This window comes from Lathamus discolor, chromosome 4 (genome assembly GCF_037157495.1).
Source record: "Lathamus discolor isolate bLatDis1 chromosome 4, bLatDis1.hap1, whole genome shotgun sequence".
NCBI classification, from domain to species: Eukaryota; Metazoa; Chordata; class Aves; order Psittaciformes; family Psittacidae; genus Lathamus; species Lathamus discolor.
Window position 1 is genome coordinate 111,383,340 of NC_088887.1, and position 17,513 is coordinate 111,400,852.

Sequence of the window (17,513 nt, forward strand, 5' to 3'; positions counted from 1 at the left end):
TATTTTTTCTTCAAACTGCCTGAAGAATCAGAAACAGTACAAAGCACAAAGTCATTACCTGCAAACCCAAAAGGTCAAGGAATAGTTTGCTTTTTAAAAACACCCATTTTGTAGTAACTGATACACAGCCAAATCACTTTGAAGTTAAAGATTTTAAACTGAATTTAACTGGTAACACATATCAACAACATCAATATAAATGCTGAGATAAGCATCCCAACCTTACCACTACAACTGTCAACTCTGCATGATGAAAACTCATTTACTAAAGTAAGGAGGTGACATAGATGGGTCTGTGCACAACATACCATATGATTCTCGAACTCCAATAACGAGCTGAGAGTCAAAAGCTTCTCCTAGCCTTTCAGCATGAACTAGCTTCATTGCACTGTCCTGAAGTCTGTTTTTTATATTTGAAAATATGGATTCATTCCACGTATCTAGCATGAGCTGTGTATTGGGAAGAATAAGAAAAAAAATCCTGTGAGAAAGGTACATGCAGACCTCAGTTTGTGCAAAAGAAATACAGGAGAACAGAAACAGAAATCAAGCAGTTTATAATGCACTTCTCAAGTTATATGCAGCAGTTCAACTACCTTAGAACCTGATCTTGCTCTGAACTTGTTATAGAAGTAATATTCAGCTTACATTCTAAGCTTACTCAGTGTAACCAGACAGCCAATCAGTGTTTGATTCATATATTAATTCTGTATTATTTCTACAGTCCTCAGTAATCAAGTAATTTTTCACATGCTTTCTCCAACAAACAACGGAAACAAAAAAGCTAAGTTGGAGATTCCTCTCTTTGCTACCATTCTCGCCTCCTTTTCTTCAAGAGGAATAGAGGATCAGATGTCAAAACATGAGGGTGAAGAAAAAAACCATGTCCAAAGTAATGCACTCAGTCTATTTTGTTCTTCCCATCCTGGAGGCAGGGGGACAGTTGAGATGCTTTTCACTACCAAATGAAAGATTGTTAAAGAAATTTCATTTCCTTACAGATACTATCTGCAATGGAAAGGGATAATGAATGACGTTAAACTAAAGGACTGAACACTTTACAACTGATGTGCTTCGTTTTTCTTAGAATAAAAGACTTAAGCAATTTCAAGGACCACTATTCATGGGATTCAGGACACTGAGCACTCCATACTCAAAACCCTAGACTTTCTTTACGTGGATATGACATACTAAAAAGATCATATTCACAAGATTCTACATGCCCAATCTTTTCATTGATATGCTGACAGCGTGGAGGAAAAAGGAGAAATTAAGAGATCAATAGCTATATTTAACTTAAGATGACAGCATCTGATTGGTCATTTATAAAGTGCAGAGATGAGCCCCAGTTAAAATCTTGGCCTTGGCAAATAAAATAAGAGTAGAAAAACTAAGTGCTTACATATACAAGTACTTGCTACTCACAAGTATAGAAACAGGTGAATTTACAACTGCCTCCACCCCAGGATTCAAGTCATAATTAAAATCAAGCAAAAACCCCAAACCAAAGACAAAACCAAAACACCCTGAGCAAGCCCCCCAAATAAACCCAAAGCCCAGTAAAGAAGTGCTTTAACCATCTGAACAAAATTGTTAATAGCCAAAGCAGAACTGGAGAAACAAGAGTGAAACCGTTCTAGAGAGAAAAGAAGGGCTGCATGGTTGTTTTGACCCTCACACTGAAGCAAAGTGATACATCATATTCCATGATTGGTGCTATTTCATCTTCAGCTACAGAATCCCTTCTGTACTACTACTGCAGGCAGAAGAGCGTGCAACTAAACTCTTATACCTACCACTTACCTTTCGAACAATACTGTCTTCTACATTAGACTTCTTGTTGCTGCCCTGCTTGCCCATTAAAGTAATCTCTAACTGACAAAATGGCTTCGGCAAAATATCACACTGCGTGAAGAACTTGCGCCACTCCACTATATATGCTTTTAATAAAGCTGTATCATCTTGATGACTCAGCACTCTCTGGAGGAGGAGGGAGAAGAGGATGGAATTTATAAACAAATTTCTGCACAAAATACAGAATACTTTGCTTATAGTGAAAATAACTCCCCATACAAAATCCAAATGTACAGATACATGAGCATAAGAAAGTACCATTTATTTCAGGGAAGCAGTTATTGACCCATACCATACAGACCATTTCTAAAGGGTAAAGAAAGTTAACAACAAGTAAGTAGTCGTAAGTTTAAATTTTCTAAATAAAGCTGCTTTTATTTTTTATTTATTTAATTATTTATTTTTTAAGCCTTCTGCAGGTCAAAAAGATTAAAACACCTGTGGTCTAAAAACATGTCCTGGTACAGCCATATATACAAAAAAATAAGTAACCTGTAAGGACTACAATCTCTTCTATACAGTGAAAAGTTTACTTCAATGGCACCTACCAACTTTTCATTAGACCCAGACAGATAGTTAACATGTATATTTCATTAAAGCCTGGAAACTACAACTACACTGTACAATGGCTATCATGATGCCTAAAAAGAAGCCTCTCAACAGCCAATGCAGACCATGCCAAAGGCCTCAGTTCAGCATAGCATTTATGTATGTAAGCAAGCTGATGGAATTTAAAAAGAAACATTTATAAGCCTGGTTATACAAAGGCCTCTGTAAGAAATTATGTTCTTTTAAGCAAAGCCTCAGTGGTGTAGGTCTCCTCACTAAAGATTTTACAGACTTTTCATTTCTTCCTTTCCAACGTCGTAAGATTCTTTTTTTTTTTTTTTTTTTTAATTTCTCAACAATCCCCTCTTTTAAATCCCTTATTACAGAAAACATCTTTTGTTCTACTTTTTACGAACACAAATATTTCCTTGGAATCTATTATCAACTTCAACTGTTTGGGGGGAAGCCCATAAAACTGGACAGCTCAGCTTGCTGAGTCGATAGCAGGGCTATTTCTAGTACACCACACATATGGCTTATTTTAAAGCCATCCATGAACATGTCAGCATTGCACTGAAGCTAGACAAACAACATTTCTTTTTCAGACAGTAATTTCTTATATAAAATTTTGCCTCAAGACTTTTCAAGTGGCTGAAGATACCATAAGTACTGTTGGATAAACAAAAATAATGCTGGGGTTTAGGGGCTTTTCTTGTTTTGTTTTTTAGTACACCACAAAAAAAAAAAAAAAAAAAAAAATCGCTGCCCAGCCCAATTTCAAGGACTGTGAGAAAACAATGAGCCAAGGCAAATGCTCAAGGCTAAGTCTTACTTGTGTCAATAGAAAATCACAGGGTAATTAAGATCGCCAGGACATCATGGAATTTCAAACAAAAAAGCTATGCATTTAGATCCAATGAAAGTCAAAACTATTTGGTTATTTTTCTAACAAAATGAATAGAAGTTATGAAACGTTAAGAACTTACTGCTTGTGCCTGTTTAATAAAATCAAGGATGTCTTCTTTCAGAGCCTGATGGATTTTTGCTGGACCTTTATCATCCCACAAGCAAACTGCATGTACATCTCTAGAAAACAATTCATCCATCTTTTAGTAACAGCTACTCAAAGTTTAATGCTGTAGAGCATGAGGTTTAAAAAGCCATAATTTCACTATGTCTAAGAGATTAATACACTCTTAATCTATCATTGTTAAAAACCACACAGTTAGCTCCCAGTGACGTGCTAGAAAACATGTTTGGAGAAGAAACTGAAGCTAAGACTGCAAGTCTTTGAACCAAGTAGCGGCAACCTATCTAGGAAATAGTATGGTCACAAAAGAGATGTAGAAGCCAATTCTGGTTTCAGTATCCATTCAATGCTCCTTTTTACATTAATGACAATTTCTAAAGCTTTTCTTTGACACAGACAGACACGACTTGCCAGTAGAAGCATTACTACTCAGCCTGTATTATTCTAAGATACTCTTTATTACAATGCAGTCTTCACTCACAGTTTTACAATCCAAGCAAGCACAACATCATTCTTGTGCTACAAAGGAAAGAGACCTTACACATGAGAAATCTGAGCTCAGGGGCATCAGGTAATTTAAAAGATGCCTTAATTAGTTTAATGCAATCACTGAAACGTTTCATGACAGTGACAGCATATTAGAGTGGAAACCTACTGCAGAAGAGCTCCCAAACAGCAGCGTAAAGCAAAATTCTATTTATGAGTTTTAACAACATCCAAATAATCTTTCTCCTAGCTTACAGCTCAGCAAGAGTAACTTAATTCCTACTTTCTTTCCATACTAAAGACTAAATATAGCAAGCTACACTCCTAACCACACATCATATATAATGGGGACTAGCAAGCCATTTCTTGACTCATTACCTTCCTATGGTTTTTATTCTTCCTTTCAATAATAAGGCCACATCTTTGCAGAAAAGCAACTACATCATCTAAAGGCATAACTTTGTTCCAATTAAATCAATACAGTTTTTCAAACTAAAAGCAGCTTTTTTTTGTTTCACTGAAAAGACAAAACTTATAAGGTAGAAAGTTCCTTTACCACATATCAAAGGTACTGGCCCAGGATTTACAGAGGTCTACCTAAATTGTGAGGCTTATGCAATGTTCACATGCAGAGAAGGTGTTACTGTATATAGAATGCCACTGTTTCCTGACAGGAGTGGAAAAAGCAATACTGGATAATTACACTCAAAGGGCAGGTAGAAGACACCTATTGATTTGAATTTTTATTAAAGAGCTTAACGAAGACCACTGTTCAAAAATAAAAACCTAGAAGAGTGGGATCCTTTCCTTCAGGATACTGAATTCAGCCACAGAGTTAGTTCAGTTATACTGAATACTTCAGCTACAAGAAAAATAAACTGAAAATTTGAATACCAATGCAGAATTACTGAAGTTGTTATTAAAAATGAAACTAATGGCTCAGGACTGAATTTATACCTGAAATATACCATGTACCTGGCAACCACTATAGCTGACACATCATCAGATATTAAAACTCATTACATGATAAATTATTTTTCCTTTTGGTTGGCATAGAAGCGTGACAGGTGTAGTAGGATGGGTGTAAAAAGAATCACTGCACTATCCTCATCAAAAAGAGCAATAAAGAGACTGACTGCAGCAGACTGTGTTTGAATAAAAAACACTTTTGTGACAGATTTTAAAAAGCAGAAGGAGAGGCTGCAGATTTAAGCTACAAGCATATCTGAGGGAAAATAGCTATGTGTTGAGACAAAGATTATTTCAGATATTCTTTCAATATATGTTGTTAATTTCCACATTATGTTGGCAAAGGTTACAAGATTAAGAAAAAAATCAGGAAGAACTTCTTGCTTTTTGGAAGAAGCAAAATGAGAGGGGTTTTACAAAGTACAATAATGCAAACACTGTCTGAAAAATATTATATGTATTACTCTTAGAGTATAAGGCTATTCAAATTATACCAGTTAAACTGCATTGCCCTGCTACTTCAGTAGCATTCTTATTTTAGAAGAAAGCTATTCAAGCCAGAATAATGTGACATTCGGCAAACTGCCTTTAAATGAACTTACTGCTGAAGCAGTAAACAACATTTTCTCCCTAAAACTAACAAAAGGTCTGTGGGTAGGTTCAAAACTTGTTTACTATGATCAGCTTAAGTCAAGAGCTCTGCTGTTCTTTCTCCAACCTGTTTGCAAGGATCTGAATCTCAAGAAAACTCTACTTTTGCACATTTACAGTGATGCAGGCACACTTACCACTTAACAAAACTTAAACTCATGGTTTTGCTCTGTGTGTTCCCACATAGCCCATACAATGCCTAACTGCTGTATCAGAAGTAGTACCATAACTGTATTCCTGTTATGCAGAAAGATGAAAGATAGTAAAAAAATCACTTACGAAAACAGATCAAACCACTGCTGTTTTGTGACAGACTCCTGACGAAGAAGTTTCAGAACGATAGGGCGCATGAAATCCCATTTGTCTTCAAACTGAAGCGAACCTTTGTTCTGAAAAGAACAACAACAAAAAAATACTGTTAATAAAACATTTTCTTAAAGTTATCTCTAAGGATTGCACTTCCTATGGTAAATTTAAAAATATCTTCGAGGTGTTTCCCATAAGCCAGCCTTTGAGCTACACCACCACAGCTGAACAGCACTTCTCATGGTGTTTATTACTTTAAAACGAGACAGAGCTATTACTTGTTTCTTAGAGAAGCCAGACTGCCAACTTTTTGCTTTATTCACTGCACTAGCTACAATGCAACAAGTTCTAGCAAGTGTTCTTCACCTGTTAATGGAGTTATAAATGGACAACATAAACGATAGGCAGCTTCACTGCTCCAGCCAGGATACATGCAATGAAAGTCACGAGGCAGAGTTGGAAATCCGTCGTGAATAAATTACCATTGCCAAAATGGCAACCAGGAATCAGGAACAGCACCTGTGGATGCTGCCATGTACCTTTCTTCTCCACTGTGCATTTGGCATCAGCAGCAAAGAGGGAGGAAGGAAGCAGAGTGATGTAGGAGCTGTTGTATTACAGACTCCCTTCCTGTGGGTTAACTGGCCGTAGGGAGTTTGATGGTGAAGACTATGGCTGATGCAGATGAAAATGGTTTCCACCATTCTGAAAAATCTAATCCAAGGTAGATTTTTTCAATCTTATGATAAAAATTAAGGCAAAACTACAGAAATTAAATGCTCCAATATAATTCTGATTATTAAAAAATTAAAAAAAAAAAAAAATAAAAAAAATCACTGTACTAGACAGGCTTTCTTTAAAGAAAAAAACCTCAAACCAACAGCTCTAAAAATCACTATTTGCTTGCAGCTCTACATTTTTAAAAGAAAAACCTGCAATTAAAAAATAGACAGTTGACTGAGAGCTCTGTGGCAGAAATACTACTGGTTATCTACAACGTTATCTTCCAATGCACTGTTTACTTCTGCACAGATCATTGTCTTGGCTAGTACTACTACATTTGACACAATTCACTTCACATGCACTAAATAATACAGTCTAACTACTTGAAATTCTGACAAGTGCGCTGTTCTGCCACTAACACCTCTTCAGATAAACAAGCACAAGAAGCACCACACGTTCTCTCAACCATCTCCTGATTAATTTCTACATGGAAATTTACAATTAAATATGTCATGTAGTATTCAGAATAAGCGCAGTTTGGAAACTGTATCCCCTGCTACTCTGAAGTGCAAAGATGTCTCATCTTCCAGTTAAAAAGATGCAACAGGCATCACAGTAACAATTTTTATAGCAACATCACCTGGAGGCCTCACAGCATTATCACACCATTGTAGTAGGTACTGAACATGGGTTTCACAGAAGCACCCAGTTTGATGAATCTTATAATTCTTTCAACATTAAAAAAAAAAGGAAAATAAATTGTTTTCCAATCAGAGAGACAGTTTTGCCTGTTCCCGTCCACTGCAAAAAAATAATTTGAATGCATCATCTTTGAAAATGCTCAACTACATGCTTCCTCCCCAAAGAGCCAGCTTTACAATTATTCCCTAAACTTTGAGGAGTTGCTCTCATCCTTCCTAGTCCTGTGAAAATGGTTAGTTTCTACTTGTAGATGCTTCTGTTCCCAGTCCCCTTTTGCAGGATAACGAACCTGAAAGACCAGCTACTGTACAGTTAGAAGTTGTAGAAAAGACATTATAAAATAAGTAAACCCAATTTTCTCCAAAGTTTTCCTTTGGAGTGAAACTCCAGAGTAGATCCCATAAGTTTTCTCAAAGAGGTAAAAAGCCTGTTCTGCAATTCTGGAGAAGTGCAATCCATTACTTTGCTGAAAAGAGACGAAGATGAAAACTAAATTCTCTTTGCGAATAAGACTAGTAAAACATGAAGGGTGGAACGGACATTAGGATGGGGGTTGCAAACAGTACCTACTTCATTCTAAGAAGCACACATAAAACTCCATTTCAGTTGTAAAAACTCTATGTGCACTTGTAAGGAGCATGTACCTACTTAAAAAGAATTCCCCAAATAAAGCTTTGCATAAAATGCCATTAGAGAAGTTTAGAACGCTGTTTTCTTTACATTGGAGTAATTTTTTTTTCTCCACTTCCCTCTATATTACACAGAAGAGGAAATTAATGAATTAAAAATCCCACTCAAACTATTACTTATAGGCAAAAAAGGATTCAGCATCTTCTAGATAGATTCAAGCTTCCCTGATCTCCCATTCTTGTGCTGAAATTACAAAAGGAAGAGTGCATAGTACCACCTACTGTGTGCCACTCACATTCATTAATTCTACCCCTAGTAGTGCATCAGAAAACAAAATTTTTTAATGGCAGAGGAAGTCGAACAGTGTAACTCTTACTTGTGACCAAGGTCACACATACACCAGTGGGACAGACAACACCAGGAACTCATGGGTTCCTACAAACCCATGCAACTTCTGAGCTGTATTTCCTGGGTAACTTGTTTTTCTTAGCTTGTTGCCTCAAACCACAGCTCCCAAGAGAAGGAATTCACACCTTAACAAAATAAAATTACTCCACTTACCCAATCTTCTCTGAAAACAAGGATGATGATTGATAGCCATACCCTGGCTAAGTGACTACTGTAGGAGTTTCAAATGTAATCCTTTGCAAAATAATTCCACTTAAATATTTTATGTTTCCGAAGTCAGTTCACTAAGTTTGATCACAGAGATTTAAAGCTCCATTTTTAACACTAAACTTCACTTGAAATACATACTACGTCAAGCACTTTATTGAACTATATACAACTTTACTCTTCAAACTTACTTTTCCCTTTTTCTTCACTTCTATACAGAAGCACCTAAACATGGTATTTTAGGATAGCAGGTAAAAAACCCATTGGTGGGTATTACACAGAATTAGTACAATGATGCAAGTGGAATTGTTCCACTAACCAGTTTTTCTGATTTGGGTATTATGGCACAACACAAAATTCCTCACCTTAACTTAAAGGTTAAGTTTAACTAAGCTTAAAGCAGCACAGTAGGCATGGAATATGGTACAAGAGCCTAAATAAACGTGGAATGTAACAAAGCAAGGCAGTATGATCAGGCCTCTAAGCCCCTGTCCCTCTGAACCTTCTAATGTCTATTTGGACATTCAGGTCTCTTTAGTATATACTCTAGAACACAGTACACTTTCAGGCCACATACAAATTCAGCCCTGATCTCCATCAGATGCTCTAAACAGTACTGTAAGAAACCCAACATTCTTGTTATACATCTTATCTATATATGAATAACATCTTCACCGTTACTACTTCACCATTTACAGATGTTAGATTTATATTAAGGTTAATTCCCAGAGGGATGAAATAGGAAGTATGAGGTCCTAGAATGAAATAAGCATGAAAATTCACTGTCTGATTAATCTCTGCTACCAGCACCTTTAAAAGTCAGTGTAATGATAGCACTGAGGCTACTACACAAAGCAGAAAAGCAGCCAGAGAAAAAGCTCTGCTATTTAACTAACCAGTGTGCAACCTCTAGTGGATATCCTAACTGGAAAGAGCCAGGAAGAAGCAGACAATGTTAAAACACAGATCTGGAATACTTACTTTAAGTTGAAGAATTCCAAAACTTCAGATCTGTTTTCAGCTGTCAGTGACACAGATACGAGATTAAAAAAACCGCACCAAACCCACTTTAAACCAATGCAAAGGTAAATAATGGTTCCCATTTCACTTAAACCTACAGAAAATCTGCTGCTTCCTTTGCTGCTTCTCTCCTAATGCCAGACTCAAGCTGCAAGTCATCTTGCAAGGATGGACTCTCTTCCATTTGCTGGCAGCTCCAGGAAAGCTCTACAGATGTGCAAAGATCAGCCAGCATGGATACAACTATGGCTTTTCTTTGTGCTGCAGTAAGCTGAGGTGCTCTGTTCCACAAACTGCAGAAACACTCATGTATCTTCATGTCACATGAGTGAATTGGTTTAGAATATCTTGTCACTGCAAAGGCAACAGGTTACTAGTCCAAAACACCTCCCAGAATGAAGTACCCCACTTTAAAAGTGCCTGAGTCAAAGGTATGTTGAGAGAAGAAACTCTGGGGGACTCATCTCATAATGGCTCATCTACAGGAAAGCCATGACCTCAGTGTGGGAGAGCAGTTCTGCACAGTAGGGATCATGCTAGCTTACCATGTCATAGCTAGCTCTTACTAACTACTTCAACATTTTCGCCACATTACAACTTGTTGCATCTCACCAGGATTCAGCATGTGATAGGTCATTTTAATTTTGCATTTAAAAGAAGGTTCTCTGAGAATACGCTTCTCACTAAAAAAAATATTTACAATTAGGAAAGTTATGCACTAGTGGAGTTCAAACAATGCCCTTAGCAACATCAGTCAGGTTTGGCTCCAGCTAGTACCCATTACTGGAATAAGAAGAGTACTACACTTCATTTTCTCAACTATGCAGGAAGCCAAACAAGGATAGGTAAAAAACAGAGAAAACTCTAAGTTCCTGTTTATCCTAGCAAAACCAAGACTTGTCTAAACCAAACTTAGATTTGATTATTCAGGCTCATTTGGAAATTATATGAAAAAAAAAAACCTTACAGATTTTAACACCTCTCCTTTCTCAGCCAGGGATTTTTACTGCACTGAGACATTGCTTTTTTTCCCTAAACATTAAAGCAGAACACATGAAGCACTGCCAATCAACACCAACCTGGAATCAACAGCTTCTCTGAGAGCACTCTGATGAGCAGAATTAGGGAACAAAAGACTTCATCTAGTTCTGAACACATTGCTTTATTATGTCATTATAAATGAAGTCAAATCACTGTAAAATCTTTCCTCTTGTAATGCAGGGTTCATACATCACTGTCATTAGAAAACTCACTAATTAGTAAGTTATAGTGCTTAAAAACACTCCCAAGTGACCAGGAAGCCCTGTTTTAGAATAGGTATCCCTGTGTCATTTTTCCCAAAACACACTGTGCATATATATATATTGCTGTCAACATAAAATACTCATGATTCAAAGGCCAGTTGCAAAAACATGACTAGTCAACACAAAGGCAAGAGTTCAGCAAGAGTAACCTCACAGAATCAAGGACTTGACTGTATTTTCACTCAGTGTACACTTATTATTCTTTCAAAACAGCTGCAGTGGAATGCTGACATATCTTACAGGCCTGTTCCTTCTGTCTTCTATGGGCTATACAACTACATGTGTCTGTCTGGTCAAAGCACGCATTGGTGTCTCCACAGATCCTTAAACATATAGCAAAGAGATGGACTAAATCATTAACAAGTAGATAAACCATCTGTTCCCTGCTCAAAAACCATGCTCTTCTACAAAAAGCACATTTCTTCTTATGGGAAATTATTCTTTTCATCAGTGTTCTTGGATTCTTCAATTTTATTTTTTCATGTAAGTCTTATCTGCTAAAAAATCGAACTACTTAGACATAAAAATATAAAGAAATTCATTTAAATTACATTTCAATTTCGGTAAAGACTTTTAATACATTACTAATACTAAACCCTTTTTTTTTTGGACACCAGGAAAAAAGAAGATTATCATCTATTTCTCATTTCTTCACACTGAGCATCTCCCAGTAACACAACCAGCAGTTTCAGGCCAAAGCTGTACATTCAATATAGGTCAGATTGCTAAAATGTAAGCAGCAATCCTTTGGAAACACATTTAACTATAATACACAGTGCTGAACACATGTATAGGTCTATGTTCACACATATTTTAAATTGTTAACTGATAAAGGGAAGCAGACAGCCTTCCCAAGGCTCTTCACCTTAACCTGATGTTCTAGAAACACTTTCTGCAGCCACTAGTTAACAGTTGTTTAGAGTAGGCCTGTCTTCCATATGCCGGCATGGCCTCAAAGGCCACATACAGTCTTCTCCACACACATGCCACAAATACCAGGACAGGCAGTCCTGAGCTCCAGTGCTGGACTGGCCTGCTAAAAACTCCTGTTCAAACCTACTGGGGGTGACTGATGTGGCACCGAGAGCGGGTAAAGTGCTTCAACACGTCTGACTATAAGAGCAAAGCTGCTTAAGCGAAAGGCCTCCAGGAGTTCTCCTTTTCAGAAAAACTGTAGTTAACATAACCGCTAGAACACGGCGGCACTCCAAACACCACCACCTGCCAGCGGCGAAGGCATTTTTCAACTCTTTGTTAAACTTAAAACTCATTTTCCGTACACCCAGGTCTTTTAAATAAACAAAGGGACGACTCCGTACCCTGCCCAACTGCACGACGCAACGCTGTTTCCCAACGGCGCATGTTTGGGAGGAGAGCACGGGGTGGGGTGCGGGGTGCCGGCAGCCAAGAGGCCACCGGCCGGGCCGGACCGGGCCGAGGCCGGCGGTCCCGCACTGAGCGCGGCGCCGAGGCTGTTCACCTGAGGGAGGGCCGCGGCCCCCGCTCCCGAGAGCGGTAACTTCGGGGAGCGGCGCCGGCGGCCTGCCCCCGTCCTATGGTCTGCCCAGCCCGGCCGCCTCAGCCACACGCCGGGCCCATCCGGCGGTGGGGCAGCCCTGGCAGCCCGGCCCCCACCGCCTCCCTCCTCAGGCAGGGATCGGCCAGGCCCCGCTCTCACCTTTAAGAGATTAGACGTCGCCATGATCCCCCCTGCGGGGCCTCCCCGGCCAGCGGCGGCTCCTCTCCCCGAGCTCGGCTCGGCTGCCCCCGGCCGCTGCCGCTTTACATGGCCCCGGGCCGCCCGCCTGCCCGGCCAGACCCGCGGCGGTGGCAGTAGCAGCGGCCGCAGCGTTGGGCTCCCCTGCCCGGGAAGGAGGCCGGCGCCAGGCTCAGGACGCTCGGCAGCACGCCTGGCTCGTCGCTCCGCACGCAGCCGCCCCTCAGAGCCTCATGGCGGAGTCCGCGCAGGAGGCGCTCGGCACCAGCCGCGGCTCCATGGAAGGGGCCGGCCCACATGATGCGGCGCCGCGCAGCCGGCCCCGCCGCCGAGAGCGGCCGCTCGCGCGGAGGGCTCTGCCTACAGCGCCCCCTGGCGGCCCGCCGCCCTCACCGCCCGCCCTGCTCTGCCGAGCTCGGCCGGCCGCAAGGGGCCTTTGCCCTCAGGGCCCCGCGGGGCCGCGCCCTGCTGCGGAGCCCCCGCGGCGGCGCGGGGCGCCGGGCAGCGCCCGGGAGGCAGCGGGAGGCGGCCGAGCGGGGCGGTGTGAGCCCCGCAGAGACAGCCCCCACCGACCCCCGTGCCTCAGAGGCGGCCCCCACCGACCCCCGTGCCTCAGAGACGGCCCCCACCGACCCCCGTGCCTCAGAGGCGGCCGCACCGACCCCTGTGCCTCCTGCCGGCCAGCACGCGGGAAGCTGGGAGGCGTGAGGCCCAGGTTTTACAGGGGCGCGGTGACAGGACAGGGGAATGGCTTTAAACGGAAAGAGGGGAGAGTTAGGTTAGATACAGGGAAGAAATTCGTTCCTGTGAGGGTGCTGAGGCACTGGCACAGCGTGCCCAGAGAAGCTGTGGCTGCCCCATCCCTGGCAGTGTTCACGGCCAGGTTGGACGGGGCTTGGAGCAACCTGGTCTAGTGGAAGGTGTCCCTGCCCGTGGCAGGGGTTGGATCTGGATGAGGTTTAAGGTCTCTTCCAACCCAAACCATTCTATGATTCTGTGAAATTCAGTGTGGCCGAATAATGTGGTTTGTACACAGAGAAATAAATCCCTTTGCTGCCAGAGGCTGGCAAGCATGGGCCCCCACCCCAGCTCACCGACGCCAGTGCTGCGAGGCTGCGGGTGATGCCACACCGACCCCATCTGCCTGGCTGTTGGGAGTGCTTCCAGCAGAAAGCACCGAACACTCACTGGCACAGATCTGTGTTTTGTGACACCGAGTCACTTCCCTACACCCAGATCTCCAGCTAAGACATCACTCTTCCCGCCAGTTCTCACAAGTTTTTGATTTAGTAAGAAAAGTTTGGGTTTAGATACTTTTTAGGAGGGATTTGGAAACTTTCAGGTTTTACATAGGGAAAAAAAGAATTTTACTTTTCTATTAAAATGTTTAGCCTCCATCTAAAATGTGTCTTGGAAAGCATTTCAAGGAGCTTTTTCTTACAGGTTGGGAAACCTGCAAGGTGATGCCATCCATGTAGCCTGCCCTGCTGCATATCACCTGGGTGGACAGCCCAGCTGCGTGCCGCTGGGGATGACAGTGCTCCCATGTCTCTTCTGGGTAGTGGGTGAGGGACATGACCTGAAAATCAATTCATGTTATAGGGGATAGGGACCCTGAGGTGTTAGAAAAACTGTAATAAAACAATCAAGTAATCTGTACACTATGGACGTTTGGATAATGCTGACTAAATATGGTCTGCAGCCGTATTAATTAATTAGGTTAGCCATATTAAAACCTTTTAATTGAGCAGTAAAAAGGAGGTACTGAATAATTTCCTGTTTTGACAAAATTTCCAGCTTATGAATGCTTTGATTAGTTCATAATTTTTTTCTTTACTGTTATTATATGTTATGTGCTCTATACTATGTTTAAGTATATAGTAAAAAAGAAAACCCAGCATGACCAGCAGGTCGGAGGAGGTGATCCTGCCCCTCTACTCTGCTCTCGTGAGACCTCACCTGGAGTATTGTGTGCAGTTCTGGTGTCCTCAACATAAAAAGGACATGGAACTGCTGGAACAAGTCCAGAGGAGGGCCACGAGGATGATCAGGGGACTGGAGCACCTCCTGTATGAAGACAGGCTGAGGAAGTTGGGGCTGTTCAGCCTGGAGAAGAGAAGGCTGCGTGGAGACCTCATAGCAGCCTTCCAGTATCTGAAGGGCATCTGTAGGGGTGCTGGGGAGGAACTCTTCACTAGGGACTGTAGTGATAGGACAGAGTGTAATGGGTTAAAACTTAAACAGGGGAAGTTCAGGTTAGATATAAGGAAGGAGTTCTTTACTGTAAGGGTGGCGAGGCACTGGAACAGGCTGCCCAAAGAAGTGGTAAGTGGTCCATCCCTGGCAGTGTCCAAGGCCAGGTTGGACAGAGCCTTAGGTGACGTGGTTTAGTGTGAGGTGTCCCTGTCCATGACAGGGGGGTTGGAACTAGAGGATCATAAAGTTCTCTCCAACCCAAACCATTCTATGATTCTATGCTTCTATTAATTGCAAATATGCATGCAGTTATACGGTTGTATGTATACCATATAATTATACAGTACAGATCTAATTGCATTAGGTACTGTCCATTGTGTATATATTCGACAACAGTGCTGAAGCTACAAGGCCTCCAGCAGGGTTAGTAAAACATGTGCATTGTGTATTTGTGCACTAGCCACTCCACAGCCTGCCTGTTATGTTACAGGATGTAAGTACTACAGAAACTGAGAAACAAGTGAGCATTTGATAGACTAAGAGATATGAGAGGCAGATATAGATATAGATATGGAGGCAGTCATTTCTGGGAGCCACTACACTATGAACTGATTTATCCTTCTTTCCCTAAACCCTTTTAAAATGTGATTATTTCAAATTATTTGAGACCTTTTGTTCTTTTCAATTTCTTTTGCATCAATTCATTTTTTGATATATGCTTGCTGTTAATGCTGCAATTCAGTGATTTTTTTTAAACTTCTTTTGAGAAACAATTTAGACATCATTCAGCCAGAAAGCAAACTAACTGTAGAGAACTTCATCTCAGTTCCCTTTTATGCAAAGCTGAGAGTACAAAAGCACAACACACATTATCAGAATATTATAATCGCAAATTTTGCTTAGTCAGCATATAAACTCAATGAAGTTGGGCTCTGTTTAAAGTGCTGTTTAGAAATGATGGATTTATCTATACTTGCACTTTCCACACAAACCTACCAAATGTAAGGGTACACAGGACGCAGCAGTACCTGAGCACCTTCCATGGTCTTGTCTGTTCTAAGTATCCTTAAGCACCCAGTAGCGCTGCTGTAACATTTATGCAGTTGGCCTGGAAGTGTCAGCAATGGAAGTACCAAGTACATGAGTTCTTACATCCTGCCCAAATATGCTCTTGTGCAGCAGCTGTGAGTAGTGCTAGTCAAGGAATAAGGTACTTGAGCACCTGAGAAGCAGTGAGACAAGGAAACAGTAGTACTTTTTACTGACATTAAAAGTAATGTGCATTTCCTTTTACATGGCTTTGCATGACTCTAATATTTGCTGAAGATCTGTGCATTCATTTTCTGGGAAGACATCCATGAGCCTCAAGGTTTTGTGATATTTTAGCACGGCTTCAGGGTCCTTTGACAGTACACAGTGTTACATAATCTTGTTTTATTTGCTTTGATTCTATTGCAAATGGATTATTACCAAATTCTGATGGTAATGAAGATATATATATTATATACAGTATATTACATATATTACATGGTACTACATTGGCCCACATTTTTATATCCTTTGCATGGATTGTAAAAGGCAGAGTATACATTTAATCCCAGAGCTGTCCATGGGTTCAAAGTGATTTGCGAGCGACAGCTCATTCAGAGTTGGATGATCAGTGAAATTAATACCATGCATAATATCCTGGTTGTCTTGGAGTGAACTGATTCAGGGCACAAATCTGTTGGTTTGAATGAGTTGCCTCAGACAGAAATATGTGCTGCTATGTTCTCTTCTTAATGCCTTGAAACACGTGGTGCAGATAAGATGTGTTTAGTTTCTTCTAATCTTCACTTTGTCCCTGATGGAAAAATCATGTGATGGTTCATTAGTCAGTTTCAGACTGCGTCAACTAGGTATACTCAGTAGGGTTACCAACACTAAAGTCTCTTTTATTTACTGCCCTGGGCAGTCATGATGACCACATGCACAAACTGTGCCATGACTCTCCAAAGACAACCCATTTAAAAGAGTGAGGACACACAGACATCTACCTGTAGCTAAAGAAAGAAGCACTCTCAGTGACCAAACTTTTTCACACAAAACTTCTGTGTTTGTTTCTGTTTCAACAAGAAAGCAAACATTTGAATTTCTGGTGTTTACTATCTGGGCTTCATGTCACCCTCACTTCAAGTCACAATCACATTCTGGAGACATTGCCTCTGTGTGGGAGTGAAAATTACTTAAAGTAACTTCACTTAAAGTTTAAGGTTTTGGTATCTTAGTATCACCAGATCCGCCTATCCTGTGCATCTAAGGATGACCTCTTTGTTCTTATGCCAACATTGTCCTTTGGCTTAAAGAACTTCTCTCTCCCCAGTGTTTATTCTTCTCTGATGTATTTTTAGACAACAGTGCTATTCCCTCACAGTTTCCTAGCTGGAAAACTTTGCACTTTTTGCCCTGAGTTCCACTTAGGGGTGGTGCAGGGTGACTGTTTGCAGGCAGAACCTGCAGGAGAGTTTTTGCTGAGGCCAAATTCCTCCCAGGACACGGAGAAGCACATGGCATGCATTAGGTAAAATGTGTCCATTGTTCCATGCCCAGGCACAGAGCTGCAGAGAACTGCTGCGGCAAATTACATCTGATCTAATTTTTCCTGTTCTAGCCTTTTTTTGACAGCTAGAAATTTACTGTTCCATTCACTCTGTGTACTCAGGAAGCTATAGCTGGTCTGTGAAGCATGGTAGAGCGAAAGAGGCTACAACATGAAAAATGA

The 17,513-nt window shown here is 41.0% G+C and overlaps 1 protein-coding gene across 2 annotated transcripts in view; it reads right to left on the reverse strand.

Annotated features, from left to right (window-relative positions):
• CUL5 (cullin 5) overlaps positions 1–12,880 on the reverse strand; it is a 32,964-nt gene extending 20,084 nt beyond the window's left edge. For both annotated transcript variants that reach the window (XR_010612468.1, XM_065678651.1), the window contains exons 1-5: positions 12,518–12,880; positions 5,819–5,928; positions 3,390–3,489; positions 1,804–1,980; positions 309–450 (exon numbers count right to left, since the gene is read on the reverse strand). Coding sequence is in view for 1 of the 2 variants with exons in the window: in XM_065678651.1 (XP_065534723.1) it covers positions 309–450; positions 1,804–1,980; positions 3,390–3,489; positions 5,819–5,928; positions 12,518–12,541 (553 nt within the window). In the remaining variant the exon portion in view is untranslated. The remainder of the gene's footprint in view (positions 1–308; positions 451–1,803; positions 1,981–3,389; positions 3,490–5,818; positions 5,929–12,517) is intronic.
• Between the last annotated feature and the right edge of the window lie 4,633 nt (positions 12,881–17,513).